At 35.8% G+C, this 18,482-nt stretch overlaps 1 protein-coding gene across 1 annotated transcript; it reads right to left on the reverse strand.

Annotated features, from left to right (window-relative positions):
• Positions 1 to 1,490: 1,490 nt before the first annotated feature.
• LOC124280440 lies at positions 1,491 to 12,169 on the reverse strand. Its single transcript, XM_046716378.1, has 16 exons — positions 11,961 to 12,169; positions 11,271 to 11,604; positions 10,598 to 10,753; positions 10,393 to 10,439; positions 10,031 to 10,129; positions 9,759 to 9,878; positions 8,681 to 8,803; positions 7,471 to 7,545; positions 5,765 to 5,883; positions 5,432 to 5,521; positions 4,872 to 4,961; positions 2,405 to 2,518; positions 2,086 to 2,290; positions 1,740 to 1,889; positions 1,534 to 1,599; positions 1,491 to 1,501 (listed from the first exon to the last, which is right to left on the reverse strand). The coding sequence occupies exons 2-16, from the start codon at positions 11,528 to 11,530 to the stop codon at positions 1,491 to 1,493; spliced, it is 1,725 nt and encodes a 574-aa protein (XP_046572334.1). The 5' UTR covers positions 11,531 to 11,604; positions 11,961 to 12,169.
• Between the last annotated feature and the right edge of the window lie 6,313 nt (positions 12,170 to 18,482).

Raw genomic sequence — 18,482 nt, forward strand, 5'->3', positions numbered from 1 at the left:
ACTGTTCTGGATAAAAATTGTAGTTTGGTTACAGCACTGCAATGAGGCACAGCCTGAGGAAATCTGGCAGAATGGCTTAAGATACCAATAAAACCCATTTTCCAATATTCATTCTCCTTTCAGCTCACGAAGTTCCGCGTGACTTAAAACTGAAAATATAAAGAACAAAGAAAGTCAGTTCCGTATGCTTAAACACATACATGTTCATATATGTTGATATATTTATACACTGGTTTCGGAATAGTTATGAGTGAGTTAAAGATTAAACGTCCTGTAAACATTAACTGATAACTAAAGGATGTTTGACCTGATCGTTTGACTGCACAACTAGATCCACTTCCAACGTCTTTCTCAACCATGGGATGTTAAAAGAGAACACGAACACTGTAACCAAGCAGAGGGCTTGAATTACAAACTTTGTGTGCATAAACTTATTTAAAATTAAGATAACTTGTAGCATTATCTGGAATACAAATGTAGTAGAACTTAACAAACAAAAGTCAAGAGGAATGATACGCTCTATAGTTTACCTGTATGTACAAATGATTAATACTGGATGATGCCCAAACTTGGAGTAACTTTTCCAGTTTGAGGCTTAATGCGTGGGCCTATTTTTACAATTCAATGCGTGAAAAATGCTTACGTATACTCAAATCTGCAGGGGCAACGACAACATAATGTTGAGGGGAACGTTATCTATAATCTATACTGATTTACAGCCAAACCAAATCTGAAAACAACTGTATAGATGCACCTACCTCTTTCCTTCCTTCTGTAGGACACATGACCCTAAGGGCTTCCTGGTGAACTCTTTCTCCAGTTTGTCCCCATATGAGTCACTGTACAGGTGCCACTTCGCTTTGTCATCTTGCCACTGCCAGACTATATTGGGCCTTTCTTCTGTTGCTGTTGCATACCCCACTTCACCGACTGTATCAGGATAAAAAGAGCGTTTACATCTGTTGAACATACGGATGTTGTTGGTATTCAGCCAATATATATATTTTATCTTATGGGACACATATAAGGTGTAAATGTTAGTCATCCAGTGAATAATTTTCAGTGATGTTCAATGTGTGATACAATGCTCTAGGGATAATTTAATTACCATCTTTGGTGCTTGTTCTGTCTCTACTGGTAGTAACATCTTGGGAACTGCTTCGTACTTTCATGAAATCGGCAGGTTCACTGTACAAAGGCAGACTGACAATTATCAGCATTCAAATGTTTATGTATTAGACACTCACGTGTCTAATGTATGACACAAGGTTTCTTACACTGATGCGTTTATTTTTTGACAGAGACGTGGAAGCACATACCAGACAGCAACGTCCATTTTCCCGTCCAATCCATATCTGTACTTATTTAGATTTCCATTTTGCCACTTTACCTGCAAACATTTCAATGGTAATAGTGTAAAAGGGTTCACACGATGCAGAAATTAGATGGACAATTCCCAAATAAAAATGGAATAATGCGTGAACTTATCTTCAAATATTGCCTTGTCCCATACCTTCACAACACCATCCTCACGTTTTCTAATGACAACTCCGGTACTCCCTTCGCCGCCATCTTGATCTCCGTAGGACCAGTTCACTCCTACACGGGAACAGAACAAGGACAACCTAACACGTGGCTGTACAGAGGAAATTCATTGAAGTATCCCAACGAGAACATACATCTAAATGATACTTCTACAACAATGACTGTCACTTAATGATTGTAAAAGCATGTCAAACCTCGTTTGACCCTGACTCCGATTTCTATGAATTCATCCTGCAGCAAGAAGCGTGGCTGGTCCTCTACTTCGACGACGTCCATTTTCCCATCATGGCCATACCTGTACCGGCAGCAGACGCCGTTGACGTCCCACAACACCCATAGCATATCTGCATTAAGTAATGGCGGTCGTATGTAGGATGCCGTGATTTGAGGCTAATGCTTCTTCAAAATTTATGAGAGGTGTCGTTTTTAAATAATACAATCGGACGATTTATGATGAATATTTATTGTTGAGTTTCTGATAATGCTTTGATTTAGCTTTGGATTGTAAAAGATCATGGTCTTGAATAAATATGTTCTTACATCTGTCATTCGCGTGATTGACGATAGTCCCGGGTCCTTCACAGTCTTGGTTTTCATACTGCCAATCAAGACCTCGGACAACTCGAGTACCAAGGGGAGGCAACTCACTCATTTCATGTACATTGTCGAAATCGGTACACATTTCATCCGGATCTGGTACTTCACAAAAGGCGAGTTTTTGTTGAACACCTTGGATAACAAAATCCTGAAAGAGAGAAGATAAAGTTGCAATATTTAATAACATGCGAATGAACCCAGGAAAATGATTACATGTATCTTACACTTGTCATATATATAAACCTTTCATATTAACCCTTACCCTATCCTCTTCGTCCATGTCTCCAGTCAGTGCTCCGACAACCTGTTGAATTGTCTCTGGCGTTTCTCCGAACTTGCCTTTTTTTAAATAGTTGTAGATTTGACCTATGTTGTACTGAAAAAGATATCCACAATGTTTTAGAAAATGGCAATATTCTGAACACACTGTCACTGTAAATATATTGGGGACATTGAAAGCTAAATGCATCAATTTATTGTGTTGCACAAAATTCGAGCCATACAGTATCAGAAGATTTGTTGTTGTTGTTGTTGTTGTTGTTTTTTTTTGGCTTTTTTATTGTTGTTGCTTTCAGTACAATATAGTACAATATCCATACAACTGGATATTAAAGAACATACATATATTCATGATTGAGAGAGGACAAAATAAGAGAGGACATAAGTTGGTTGTGTGAATAAAGTACAAAGACAAATATATAGGAAAGTAGGCAAGTGGAACCAGGAGAGAGGTGATCATACATTGGTTTGGTTTGTACCAATCTAAATTTGTAGGCGAAGGTTGGGGGTGGGGGCATTTTTCTGCCAATTTGGTAATGTCTCCTGAAATGAATTTTTCTATGTTGTGATTATGGTATTATTTGCGTAAATATGGGAACTGTCTTGTTGTAATGACAATTATATAGCGCTTGGTTCTAATAAGGTGTTTTTCAGGGATATTCATCCTTGGATCGCCAAGACGGTAATTATTCATAGTTAGGTCTAACTTTATATAGGTTCTACTTCCTTCCAAAAATTGAACTAATTTATCATAATTTGATCGTTTCGACAGGGAAAAATAAATATTCTTGTCTTTCAAAATGTACAAAGGTTATCCTCTATCAATCCTTTTTGAAAAAAGGATTTTGATGGTATGATACGATGGATGAGTTTATATTGGAAATTCCAATTCTAGGGAAAGGTAATTTTCTGATATATGTGCATCTAACTTTGAGCTCCATTTAGAATTATGATCCTGAAGAGAACAAATACCATCATCATTACGGATCAGTTTATAAATAAATATGCAATCTGGCGATGAGATAAAGTCCCTGAACCCATGAGTTGGGTATAATGCTGAACAATCTGAAACAGGTAATGAACATTTCATATAATCTGAAGCCGCATTTCAAGACATTGAGTTCTTTGAAGTGTCCCCAATCAATCATTAGGTCCCGAATATATCTAATTCCACACTGATACCGTTTAATGTATGTTTTGATATCTTCATATGGAACGAAATTCATGAAGGGGAGATTTCTTAATTCGTCAATATTTCCAATCTCGCATAATTGCAACTTATTAGAAATAATTAAATCATCTTTCCTAATATCACGATTAATGTCTTTAATCAGCCTGTTTAATTGATGGTTTGGGAAATTCAGGATATCCTTATTATCATCGAACATCTTGCCAGCTGTTTTTCTGTCTGGCGTTTAATCCATTTCAGTTTCGTGTATTCACAAAAAGCCTCAACATCAAAAATGCCAAGTCCCCCTTCTGAATGATCATTGATCAACACTTTTCTTTTTATATTTTATCTCGTTTTATGTTTCAACAAGATTGAGTTTAAGGGAAACCAAGTTCTATGGATAGTCACCTTCTCTATTGCAATGAGTGCGACGTTTCATCACTTGCTTGATAACGGTGTTAGTACCTACACCGAAACGTCGCACTCATTGCAATAAAGAAGTTGACTATCCATAGAATTTGGTTTCAAATTTCCTTTATCCATACAACTTCTAAAATGCCTCTAAAAGAAGATTGTGTTTAGCGATTTAAAGAAGGTTGGTTTTGTCCGGCAATGGCAGAGCTGAAAATGGATGTGTAAATAGAGGGATTATTTGTGATTTGATAATTGTTATTTTACAATAGTTCATTATATCATATAATATTCTTGTATTTTCCCTAGTGAAACGGTCCTTAAGAAAGCCCGTTTGCATTTCCCTAATAATATACATTTAATAAAGTTATTGGGTGCCAGCTTTTTGTAAATATCGCCTGTCCCTGTTTTCTTTAGAAAAGCAGGTTATTGTGTCCTGATTTTGAAAATTTGACGAAGTTCCAATATAGAAAGCATGTGTTATAGATCTAAGGAAAATAATTCCAATATCTGCCCAGAAGAACTTATAGAATTCTGCTGGAAAATTGTCTGATCCTGGACTCTTTCGATTTTTCATAATTTTTTAAACAAAGGCAAATTTGTTAAGCGTCAAAGGCCCCTCACAGCTATTTCTCTCATTCTGATTTAATTTGACATCAATATTGGTAAACTGGCGTGCATAGTATTCCCAGTTGGTATCAGAACTATACAGGTGTTTTGTTATATTTTGAAGTGTCAGTATCAGAAAGATTGCCATTATTAAAGACACGCAACAGTGGAAGCGGTCAAACGTACCATGTTATGCAAATGAATTACTTAATGCCGGCAAAGGCATGAAAAATGTCTAACATTCGTGTTAATTTCTTACCTGTAGCCTGTAATGTTTGCAGAGACTTTCAATTTTCTTGCATTCGACACATGTCCCATTGCCAAGTGCGGACAATGAACGTAGGAAATGCTACAAACAAATCAGACGGCAGCATAAGTCCAAGGACTATTTGACACAACTTATTTGAGTGGCATTTAGAAGTTGGTGTGATGAACAACGGAGAGAGTTATATGCATATACAACTTCTATATTATTAATATGAGTGTAGCTCTCTGTTGTTGTTTCTTACACAGATCGCATTTCAAATATATGCTTTGAATATCAGAATTCCAGAAAATATAGTTCCTTTACCACTTTTTAATCTGTCCTAAAGACCCAACTCTGTAATAATCACTTGCAGTTGTTCATCCATTTTTTGTATGCGCGTAGAGCGTTGCGGTGTGGTGTCATTAGTATAATAAGGCAATATCCACGAGCCTTGCTCATTGCTCAGTGAGGTATAATTGTGCTATAAGTATATAGCAATATTAGAAAAATGAGGGGTTATCTTAACTGAGGCAAAGGATAGAAGATTTTGCAACCAAAGTTGAGTTACATACTCCGTCAGCGTTCCCAACAGCCACCCAAACCACTGGATCCATGCCACCTGAACTAATTGTACGAGTTAACTGTACTATGTGTACCCGCGCCTGCAACACAGAGATAGCAACAGCTAAATGATTTGAAGTGAGTGAGCAGAGGAAGTGACTCTTCAACAATCTTTCAGGCATCACGGTTCTTAACGTTCGCTAGTAAGGAACGCAAGACAACACGGATTAACTGAGGCTCACCTGGGCCTTCAGTCCGTATATGTAAATATAACTTAGTTTAGTCAAATGATATAAAGTATTTTTCAGTGTTGAGGATTAAGTGAAGGGAAGTGTTTCACCAACATGTTGATCCACTTCCGTCAGGTCAGGCCCTTCAACAACAGACTCATTTGTAGCATATCCGTCAGTGAGGAAGATAATTCTTGGCTTGAGGTAGTGGCCATCTATGCTAAGTATTCCTGCTGTGCAATGTAACGAATTAAGCATTAACTGTATTGTAATATTACACATATATGACACTATAGGCAACACTAAACAACTTTTTTCTACTCCAGATAAACCATGCATTGGTAGCACATCCTGATACTAAGAAATGGTCTACAAAACTATGTATTGGTAGCACATATTGTGACTACGGAATAGTCTATAAAACTATGTATTGGTAGCACATGTTCATACTAAGAAATGGTCAACAAATCTATGCATTGGTAGCACATCCTGATACTAAGAAATGGTCTACAAAACTATGTATTGGTAGCACATCCTGATACTAAGGAATGGTCTACAAAACTATGCATTGGTAGCACATACTGATACTAAGTAATGGTCTACAAAACTATGTATTGGTAGCACATGTTGATACTAAGAAATGGTCTACAAATCTATGTATTGGTAGCACATCCTGATACTAAGAAATGGTCTACAAACTATGTATTGGTAGCACATACTGATACTAAGGAATAGTCTACAAAACTATGTATTGTTAGCACATATTGATACTAAGTAATGGTCTACAAAACTATGTATTGTTAGCACATGTTGATACTAAGAAATGGTCTACAAACTATGTATTGGTAGCACATGTTGATACTAAGGAATAGTCTACAAAACTATGTATTGTTAGCACATATTGATACTAAGTAATGGTCTACAAAACTATGTATTGTTAGCACATGTTGATACTAAGAAATGGTCTACAAACTATGTATTGGTAGCACATGTTGATACTAAGGAATGGTCTACAAACTATGTATTGGTAGCACATGTTGATACTAAGGAATAGTCTACAAAACTATGTATTGGTAGCACATGTTGAGACTAAGAAATGGTCTACAAACTATGTATTGGTAGCACATATTGATACTAAGAAATGGTCTACAAAACTATGTATTGTTAGCACATGTTGATACTAAGAAATGGTCTACAAACTATGTATTGGTAGCACATGTTGATACTAAGGAATAGTCTACAAAACTATGTATTGTTAGCACATATTGATACTAAGTAATGGTCTACAAAACTATGTATTGTTAGCACATATTGATACTAAGAAATGGTCTACAAACTATGTATTGGTAGCACATGTTGATACTAAGGAATAGTCTACAAAACTATGTATTGGTAGCACATACTGATAATAAGGAATAGTCTACAAAACTATGTATTGGTAGCACATGTTGATACTAAGTAATGGTCTACAAAACTCTGCATTGGTAGCACATATTGATACTAAGAAATAGTCTACAAAACTATGTATTGGTAGCACATGCTGATACTAAGAAATGGTCTACAAAACTATGTATTGGGAGCACATACTGATAATAAGGAATAGTTTGCAAAACTATGTATTGGTAGCACATACTAATACTAAGGACCGTTTTTTATGCATTGAAATGCCCTGCATATGTTAACATTTAACATATTAGTCTTGACATTTCTTTTTCCATGTTCGGTTTTATTTGAAAAATGTCAGCATGATTTAGATATTAGATGTTTCTCGGATGAATTGTGTAGAACACGAGAGGCAATACGAAGGAGTGAATACGTACCAGTCTCTTTAATAGCAGCAATGCAAACCACCAAAGCTTCGATAATAGGACTTCTTCCTCCAATGCAAAGGCCATCTGGAAATGAAGACTGAATGCTATGATGCTGTTTTGTAATGGCTTCAAATGTGATTTGTGATAACATTTTATCAAAATGGTATGTTATAATGTGTTGTTAGTATCGTTTTTATCATGTTTTGTTATGACTGTTTACATAATGGGTTACTGGAATGTGCCATCATGGTGTGTAATCGTTTGTTATAATAGTTATGTTCAAATATCATCTGTTCAAAATTTCGTGTCGTTTTACACACTGTGACCAACAATTTACCAGGAAACCTGTATTAAGGAATTCAGTGTGAAACCAACACACAAAAAACAAAAAAAAAGCAAATGTTAATAAACTGTGCAGGTGCAATTAACCTTTGAATCAAGTAATTGCCAATGTGTAAATACCATTATATTTGAAATTACTGTAGAGTAAACACAGGTATGGAAGTAGAGAAACATCTTTGATCTCAAAGATCTTTGGTCGCGCTTTCAAAACAAGCCTAGGCTGGATGTCAACGTTGAAGATAACCATCTGCACCGAGTAAGATGTGAGATAACAGAAGCAAGCCTGTCACTGCGACTAAATATAATTGAAAGGCTTCCAGAAGTTTCGAAAGTAATCCCGATACGTCTACTTGTCTACTGACCCTTAGCAAATGCACATGCGAGCACGTATCCCACCATATGACATTTTCTCTAATTGTTTACTTACGATCATATATCATAATAGTTTATTAAAAAAAATTGCGGTAGTCAATTGCAATAGTTTGTCAAAAAAGTTTGTTCGAATGGCGTGTAACAATGGTGTATTCTTGCGAATCGGCACATATATCCCTAAAAGGTCAATTTGAAGCACAGCTGACCAAGTTGTGGAGACGCCACCTGCCTACCTTGTAGTGTAGAGTTGCGTCTATCAACTGAAAGACCTAAAGACCATGAGTTGGTGCTACAGACTATCCTAAATCTCCACAATAATTGTCAAATATTTCAGGTAAACACCGACAACCTTCGCCCATTCCTGCTATTACGTTAATACTTGACCGCCTGTTGAGATAAACCCAGCTGTTATTTCCCTACTATTAACTATTATTTTCCTGCTACTAAGATGACATACTAGGTGTTATGCCTGACTTACTAACCGCTCATACATCTCATTCCTTACCGATAGCATTTCTAATAGCGGTGTAGTCATTGGTCAGTTGTCTGACCACCCTGGCACCTCCTCCCATTACGACCAAGGCCAGATTCTCCTCCAGTCCGTGCTTCTCCGCCATCGCCTCTATACCTAAAGCCATGTTATGGAAATTTAGCATTTCGATATATTTCTGAGGAATACTTCATTTTAAAGACATTCATAAAACGAGGTAAAGTATTCCACGGTACGCTTAAACCCCGTAAACAACGAAACAAAACTAGAACAATAAATATCAGTCAGTTCTGTTAAATAACAAAGTTACACAAACTGTAGACAGCAATACGAATTCAGTGACTACTTCCAGTAAATTAATGCAACAAATGTCCTTCCCATTCTTACCAGCTGGTCAGGACACAAAAGTGAGTGAGTAAGTTGAGTTTTACGCCGCACTCAGCAATATTCCAGCTATATGGCGGCGGTCTGTAAGTAATCGAGTCTGGACCAGACAATCCAGTGATCAACAACAACAGCATCGATCTGCGCAATTGGGAACCAATGACATGTGTCAACCAAGTCAGCGAGCCGGACCACCCGATCCCGTTAGTCGCCTCTGACGACAAACATGGGTTACTGAAGGCCTTCACGGGTCTCAGAACACAAAAGCCAGCCAGGGGTCATAGGAGTAGGTTTCTGCAAGCATGAGTGGTTAAGAATAACTTATACTGAGGACATACAGTGGTGGGGTTTTGAACACATTAAGGACATTTATCAATAACTCATATTGATCATGTTAAGTTTTAGAAGACCTAGGGAAATACTTGTGTATATGTGGTCTTGACTCATGTTTCCATGGGATTACACTTATAAGAGGGGTTCACATAGTCTGATGGAAACTGCTAATTGCCAGACGTTCATGCTATGGAAACTGCTGACTTTGTGTGCTGGCGATTAGGTGCCTCTGGGAGTGTGGGTTCAAATCTCGGATGTGACTCACTCCAGAAAAGTGCAAGACTCTGTGTTCACTGGGACATTGTAATTCTCAATATAGCGTATGCTACATTTACCTATCTTACCATTGACAGCAATATACAATATAATTACTGACCATCTACAAACTTGTGTGCTGCTTGCTTCACTTCCTTAAACCCTTCTTGCCCCAAGCTCTCAGAAACGTCCAAACACAACACGGTGCACAGTGCCTTAGCTCTAAGTGGCTCTGGGTCTTCTGGAAATGCGAGAAGGTGTAGTTTCATAACCAAGTGTTTCCATATATGTTAAGATATATATGTCAAGATATATATGTCAAGATATATATGTCAAGATTTATTAAAGAAGCAGAAACTAATGAATACTGACTTCGGGTATATATTAGCTTACCTGGTTCTAATGCCACAGCAACAGAAGTTGCTAGACGGTTTAATCCATTCCCACAAACAGGCAGGTTCTTTAACAACAATTCTGCGCGTTCATAGTTCTCTGAAAGGGATTTGTATTGCTTAGTACATACACAGAGTATATGTTGTGTTAGTTATCGGAACGGTACCGCGTATTGTGCAAGTGTTGTGTTGTAGTAATGTCGATAAAACAATTACGCGATTACAAGCAAACTTTGGACAATCGATTACGCATATTTAGATATGAAAGTAAAAGTGTATGTCGTTTTACCAAACTCATGTATTTAAGTTGAATTTAAAATATTCCAATGACCGATGTCGGGATTTTAATAACAAAACTATTACTTGCTACTGCCAGATCAAGTCGCTTCTGTAGTCTTATGTGTTCCGGACTGAAAGAAATCATAGCCAAAATCAAATATGATTGTTAACTATTATTTTACAAGATTAGAAATGATAAAGTTAAAGGGAGGCAAAATTTAAAATACCATTATTGGATCGAGCGTACCGACGATGAACACAGAACTGACATTCAGATTGGAGTACATACATTTCCCTGAAAGATTCCTTGCCGGTGCTGTGATGTTGTCGTTGTATGTCATCTCTTTGATCACGTGGTTTGGATTCTGCATGTGATGGTTTTGTTTGGCCATGTAGTTTCGGAACTTCTGTCATCAAATATGCTTTACCACAGGAAACTTTTGATCTGATAATAAAAGAATGGGTGGGAAATAATGTTCCGACCATTAGTAACGCTGTTGTAGAGACCAAAAAGATACAAGTGGACATCGTCACATCGTAGTGCTCAATTCCAATGTATAGCTGGCCCTGTTCTCAATTTGACTCACAGATATTAATACCTGGTTCAGGTCAAAATGCAGATATACGTGTGAAAAATCGTTTGTCGGAATATTTCCATGGTATGAATTCATAATTTTACATCCGTTTCATTATGTCAAAATCAGTATGGTTTCTGACCTTAGATATCTAGGCCTCGGGTCAAAATCATTCTGTTTAACCTAGACATGTGGTCATTCTCCTGGATGTTGCTTCAATTTAACAGGATTATAGCCATCGAAAATTGTTATATACTGACGGCAGTTCGGACTCCGAGTTATGAAACCTGATACTCGTTACTGAGTGGGTTTACTGAATGGGGTTACTTCTGGTGATCCTTTCTAAACACTGGTTGATGATTTGGTGTAGACATTTGTCAGACTAACCCCATGACACCATCCTCTGTTACATTTTCGTCAAAGGAAGGCCAGCACTCAGGTAAGGTCGCTGTTGCCACTGCTGATACTGGAGCTTCAGGGGTTCCTAGACTGTATTTCTCCGGTAGTATAATGGTCGTCAGCTGTTCTTCTGTCTGACTCATTGGTGTGAACGTTGACACGTGAGTTTCGCTGAGGACCTTGTCCGACATTTTCTGCAGTATGTTCTTCATTTCAGACACTGCCTCTCGAAGCTGCTTCAGTTCCATCTCAATACCGTCAATCCTGCTACTCGGTATGTGTGACTCGCTTCTGTCATCCGATGGATAATTCCCACTGGGTTCTTTAACAGAAGGGGGCGGTGGGGTAGCCTAGTGGTTAAAGCGTTGGCTCGTCACGCCGAAGACCCAGGTTCGAATCCCCACATGGGTACAATGTGTGATGCCCATTTCTGGTGTCCCCGCCGTGATGTTGCTGGAATATTGCTAAAAGCGGCGTAAAACCAAACTCAGTCAGTCAGTCTTTAACAGAAGTATGCAGGTGAAACAAAATCGATATTTAGCATCCACAATTCGAAACATGTATTCTACATGTTCAATGCATGTTATATTTTATATTAGTAGTGACCATATTTGTTAAATTGGAAACATATTTAACAAAAGTGCCGTGATTTGAGGAAGTCACCAAAAATATCCTTACCCTCAACCGAACTTTGAATCCACTGCCGTGACCTGACATCCCTTGAAAATCAAAGAACATGGTTGACACAGATCACACCCTGTTGTAAGTGTCTAGGGACATGTCTAGATTCTAGATTACTGCCATACAGCTCCGAATGCTCGGGAATGTATATACTAATTGCACACGCATATTGTTCACCAAGTGTTCTGTCTGAAAGTCCCCAAAACCTCTTGCATTAGTTGCTAATACTATTGTTGCCTTCTTCTATTCTCGCATGTCAATGTTGCACGAGGAAACAATACCAGTTTCACAATGTAAATAACAATCATGAACATGGTATTACACATGAACGAAGTTAACAGTTGTATATGTAATTGTAATGTATTGTAAAACAATATTGTAACTGTATTGCATCGTTTTTGTTAAGATTCAGCAGAAGATCATAACATTGCGTGTTAACAACAATTAGTTGTCAGGCACGTATTACTGTTTCATGTAAGCTAAGCTGATATTATTATCAGACTCCGACGCTGTTACTTCCTGGTTGTTATTGTATTTGATACTGCCACTGTAAGTGTACTGCCAGTGAACTGTACACAGCCAGTTTACTGTGGAAAATCATTTAGATTAGTATGCAGTAAGTTGTATTTTCATGTTAAGGTTTTTTGTACAACATGTCTTCTTTGTTGGTTGGTTTAAGACTGGATATTTTTGCGTACAGATTTCTAGGTTCACTTTTTGCTTCAAATTAGAAGTCGAGTCGTAATATCACCATAATATCGACCTCCACCCTGGGAACAAAATAGCTAATCACAATTGCATTTCCCTACAACTTACAACTATCGATCTATGAACTATCACATTCCTTAAAAGCACTCATGGAAAGTGTTTATCCCTATGCCATCCTCATGACATGATGACGTCATTCGAATTTTATTGCAACGTAAGGTCGAGGTGACGTCACAAGAAATGATGTCATAGCTGGATTCTGTTCACAACTGTGGTTTTCGAAGACGTAGGTCGTGATCAGTGAATTTTGCTCAAGAAGAGCACAAAAAGGAATAGCGAATTCGGTAGGACGCCAGTAGGACGCATATGCTCGTATTATCAAATTATTACTAGTGTTCCAATATGCATACTTCGTGATTCAGTAACAGCCAATTACTGCCTATAACTCCAGTCACTGGTGAGAAAGGGTTTCTTGAAGGAACGTTAGTCACTTGCGTCCATCCAATTTGCAATTTAGTATACGGTGTATCAAATGTAACTAAAAACAATTGGTTGGTTTGTTGTTTAACGCCTCACTCAGCAATATTCCAGCTTTATGACGGCGGCCTGTAAATAATCGTCTCTTGGCTAGACAATGCAGTGATCAACAGAATGAGCATCAATCTACGCAACTGGGATATGATGACATGTGTCAACCAAGTCAGCGAGCCTGACCACCGATCCCGTTAGTCGCCTCTTACCACAAGCATGGGTTATTGAAGACCTATTCTAACCCTGACGTTCACGGGTCTCTAACATACTGAGAAGTTGGTATAGGACAGCATATACTGATCTATATGTATTGAAGTTAGTTTGTCTAACTTTGTCATTTGTCCTAAGCAGATCTTATTAACATCCCCAAACGTGATTTCAACTGATTGTTGTAAATTATCTTTAACTAGTTTTTGTCGTTCTACTCCTGACCATTTCAGTCACTAAATCCAAAAACAAAATCTCCAGTTTAACAAGTACAATTAATAATCATGCATACCTATTAGAACAACTCCAAGAACAACTAATACATCAGGATGTACAAAACAACCAAACAGCTGACGCTACATCTGCAATTCCTGTTGTGTTTCATTATATATATAATATGAAGCAATAAGTAATAGCAACAAAGAACCGTTCATGTCATTTTGTCACTCTTGTCGACTCGTCCGAACACCCTTGTCGGGTTATTCCCGACAGTCATGTCGGACTATTCCGACCAAACGGTGTGCTTTAAAAACTTAGTTGTGTCATTGTTTGGACGGATTATATCTATATCTGTCTGCATATGCAAACTATATCAGTATATCTGTCTGCATATGCTAACTATATAGTATATCTATCTGCATATGCTAACAATATCTGTATGTCTCTATATGCTAACAATATCTGTATGTCTCTGTATGCTAACTATATCAGTATATCTGTCTGCATATGCTAAGAATATCTGTATGTCTCTATATGCTAACAATATCTGTATATCTGTCTGTATATGCTACCAATAGCTGTATATCTGTCTGTATATGCTAACAATATCTGTATATCTGTCTGTATATGCTACCAATAGCTGTATATCTGTCTGTATATGCAAACAATATCTGTATATTTGTCTGCATATGCTAACAATATCTGTATGTCTCTATATGATAACAATAGCTGTATATCTGTCTGAATAGGCTCTGTATATGCTAACAATATCTGTATATCTGTCTGCATATGCTAACAATATCTGTATGTCTCTATATGCTAACAATAGCTGTATATATGTCTGTATATGCTAACAATAGCTGTATATCTGTCTGCATATGCTAACTATATCTGTATATTTCTCTGTATATGCTAACAATATATCTGTTTGTATATGCCAACAATATATGTATATCTGTCTGTATATGCTAACAATATCTGCATATATGTCTGTATATGTAAACAATATCTGTATATCTGTCTGTATATGCTAACAATATTTGTATATCTGTATATGCTAACAATATTAGTATATCTGTCTGTATATGCTAACAATAGCTGTATCTATGTCTGTATATGCTAACAATAGCTGTATATCTGTCTGCATATGCTAACTATATCTGTATATTTCTCTGTATATGCTAACAATACCTGTATATCTGTATATATATGCTAACAATATCTGTATATCTGTCTGTATATGCTAACAATATCTGTATATATGTCTGTATATGCTAACAATATATGTATATCTGCCTGTAAATGCTAACAATATATGTATCTCTGTCTGTATATGCTAACAATATCTGTATATCTGCCTGTATATATCTGTATATCTGCCTGTATATGCTAACAATATCTGCATATATGTCTGTGTATGCTAACAATAGCTGTATATCTGTCTGTATATGCTAACAATACATGTATATCTGTCTGTATATGCTAACCATATCTGCATATATGTCTGTATATGCAAACAATATCTGTATATCTGTATGTGTATGCTAACAATATTTATATATCTGTATATGCTAACAATATCTGTATATCTGTCTGTATATGCAAACAATATTTGTATATCTGTCTGCATATGCTAACAATATTTGTATATCTGTCTGTAGATGCTAACAATATTTGTATATCTGTCTGCATATGCTAACTATATCAGTATATCTGTCTGCATATGCTAACAATATCTGTATGTCTCTAAATGCTACCTATGTCTGTATATCTGTCGGTATATGCTAACAAAATCTGTATATCTGTCTGTATATGCTAATAATAGCTGTATATATGTCTGTATATGCTAACAATAGCTGTATATCTGTCTGCATATGCTAACTATATCAGTATATCTGTCTGCATATGCTAACTATATCTGTATATTTCTCTGTATATGCTAACAATACCTGTATATCTGTATATATATGCCAACAATATCTGTATATCTGTCTGTATATGCTAACAATATCTGTATATCTGTCTGTATATGCTAACAATATATGTATATCTGCCTGTATATGCTAACAATATATGTATCTCTGTCTGTATATGCTAACAATATCTGTATATCTGCCTGTATATATCTGTATATCTGCCTGTATATGCTAACAATATCTGCATACATGTCTGTGTATGCTAACAATAGCTGTATATCTGTCTGTATATGCCAATAATATATGTATATCTGTCTGTATATGCTAGCAAAATCTGCATATATGTCTGTTTATGCAAACAATATCTGTATATCTGTCTGTATATGCTAACAATATTTGTATATCCGTATATGCTAACAATATCTGTATATCTGTCTGTATATGCGTACAATATTTGTATATCTGTCTGCATATGCTAACAATATTTGTATATCTGTCTGTAGATCCTAACAATATTTGTATATCTGTCTGCATATGCTAACAATATCTGTATATCTGTCTGTATATGCTAACAATATTTGTATATCTGTCTGTATATGCTAACAATAGCTGTACATATCTCTGTATATGCTAACAATAGCTGTATATCTGTCTGCATATGCTAACTATATCAGTATATCTGTCTGTAGATCCAAACAATATTTGTATATCTGTCTGCATATGCTAACTATATCAGTATATCTGTCTGCATATGCTAACTATATCTGTATATTTCTCTGTATATGCTTACAATACCTGTATATCTGTATATATATGCTAACAATATCTGTATATCTGTCTGTATGTGCTAACAATATCTGTATATATGTCTGTATATGCTAACAATATATGTATATCTGCCTGTATATGCTAACAATATATGTATCTCTGTCTGTATATGCTAACAATATCTGTATATCTGCCTGTATATATCTATATATCTGCCTGTATATGCTAACAATATCTGCATATATGTCTGTATATGCTAACAATAGCTGTATAGCTGTCTGTATATGCTAACAACAGCTGTATATCTGTCTGTATAGGCTCACAATATCTGTATATCTGTCTGTATAGGCCCACAATATCTGTATATCTGTCTGTTTATGCAAACAATATCTGTATATCTGTCTGTATATGCTAACTATATCACTATACCTGTCTGTATATGCTAACAATATTTGTATATCTGTCTGTATATGCTTACAACAGCTTTATATCTGTCTGTATATGCTAACAATAGCTGTATATCTGTCTGCATATGCTAATTATATCAGTGTATCTGTCTGTATATGCAAACAATATTTGTATATCTGTCTGCATATGCTAACAATATTTGTATATCTGTCTGTAGATGCTAACAATATTTGTATATCTGTCTGCATATGCTAACTATATCAGTATATCTGTCTGCATATGCTAACAATATCTGTATGTCTCTAAATGCTACCTATGTCTGTATATCTGTCAGTATATGCTAACAAAATCTGTATATCTGTCTGTATATGCTAATAATAGCTGTATATATGTCTGTATATGCTAACAATAGCTGTATATCTGTCTGCATATGCTAACTATATCAGTATATCTGTCTGTAGATCCAAACAATATTTGTATATCTGTCTGCATATGCTAACTATATCAGTATATCTGTCTGCATATGCTAACTATATCTGTATATTTCTCTGTATATGCTAACAATACCTGTATATCTGTATATATATGCTAACAATATCTGTATATCTGTCTGTATGTGCTAACAATATCTGTATATATGTCTGTATATGCTAACAATATATGTATATCTGCCTGTATATGCTAACAATATATGTATCTCTGTCTGTATATGCTAACAATATCTGTATATCTGCCTGTATATATCTATATATCTGCCTGTATATGCTAACAATATCTGCATATATGTCTGTATATGCTAACAATAGCTGTATATCTGTCTGTATATGCCAACAATATATGTATATCTGTCTGTATATGCTAACAATATCTGCATATATGTCTGTATAGGCTCACAATATCTGTATATCTGTCTGTATATGCTAACAATAGCTGTATAGCTGTCTGCATATGCTAACAACAGCTGTATATCTGTCTGTATATGCTAACAATATCTGTATATCTGTCTGTATAGGCCCACAATATCTGTATATCTGTCTGTTTATGCAAACAATATCTGTATATCTGTCTGTATATGCTAACTATATCACTATACCTGTCTGTATATGCTAACAATGTTTGTATATCTGTCTGTATATGCTTACAATAGCTTTATATCTGTCTGTATATGCTAACAATAGCTGTATATCTGTCTGCATATGCTAACTATATCAGTATATCTGTCTGTATATGCAAACAATATTTGTATATCTGTCTGCATATGCTAACAATATTTGTATATCTGTCTGTAGATGCTAACAATATTTGTATATCTGTCTGCATATGCTAACTATATCAGTATATCTGTCTGCATATGCTAACAATATCTGTATGTCTCTAAATGCTACCTATGTCTGTATATCTGTCAGTATATGCTAACAAAATCTGTATATCTGTCTGTATATGCTAATAATAGCTGTATATATGTCTGTATATGCTAACAATAGCTGTATATCTGTCTGCATATGCTAACTATATCAGTATATCTGTCTGCATATGCTAACTATATCTGTATATTTCTCTGTATATGCTAACAATACCTGTATATCTGTATATATATGCTAACAATATCTGTATATCTGTCTGTATATGCTAACAATATCTGTATATATGTCTGTATATGCTAACAATATATGTATATCTGCCTGTATATGCAAACAATATATGTATCTCTGTCTGTATATGCTAACAATATCTGTATATCTGCCTGTATATATCTGTATAT

The sequence above is a fragment of the Haliotis rubra genome, unplaced genomic scaffold (assembly GCF_003918875.1).
Source record: "Haliotis rubra isolate DU_JTF1 unplaced genomic scaffold, ASM391887v1 Scf267, whole genome shotgun sequence".
NCBI lineage: Eukaryota > Metazoa > Mollusca > Gastropoda > Lepetellida > Haliotidae > Haliotis > Haliotis rubra.

Bases quoted from the DNA above. Each gene is read 5' to 3' on its own strand.
- LOC124280440 (XM_046716378.1), bottom strand. From the start codon at position 11,530: ATGGAACTGAAGCAGCTTCGAGAGGCAGTGTCTGAAATGAAGAACATA. The intron at 9,879-10,030 runs GTAAGCTAATAT...TCGCATTTCCAG, and splicing joins TGCTGTGGCATTAGAACCAG to AAGACCCAGAGCCACTTAGA. The intron at 5,884-7,470 runs GTACGTATTCAC...TACATTGCACAG, and splicing joins TGCTGCTATTAAAGAGACTG to CAGGAATACTTAGCATAGAT.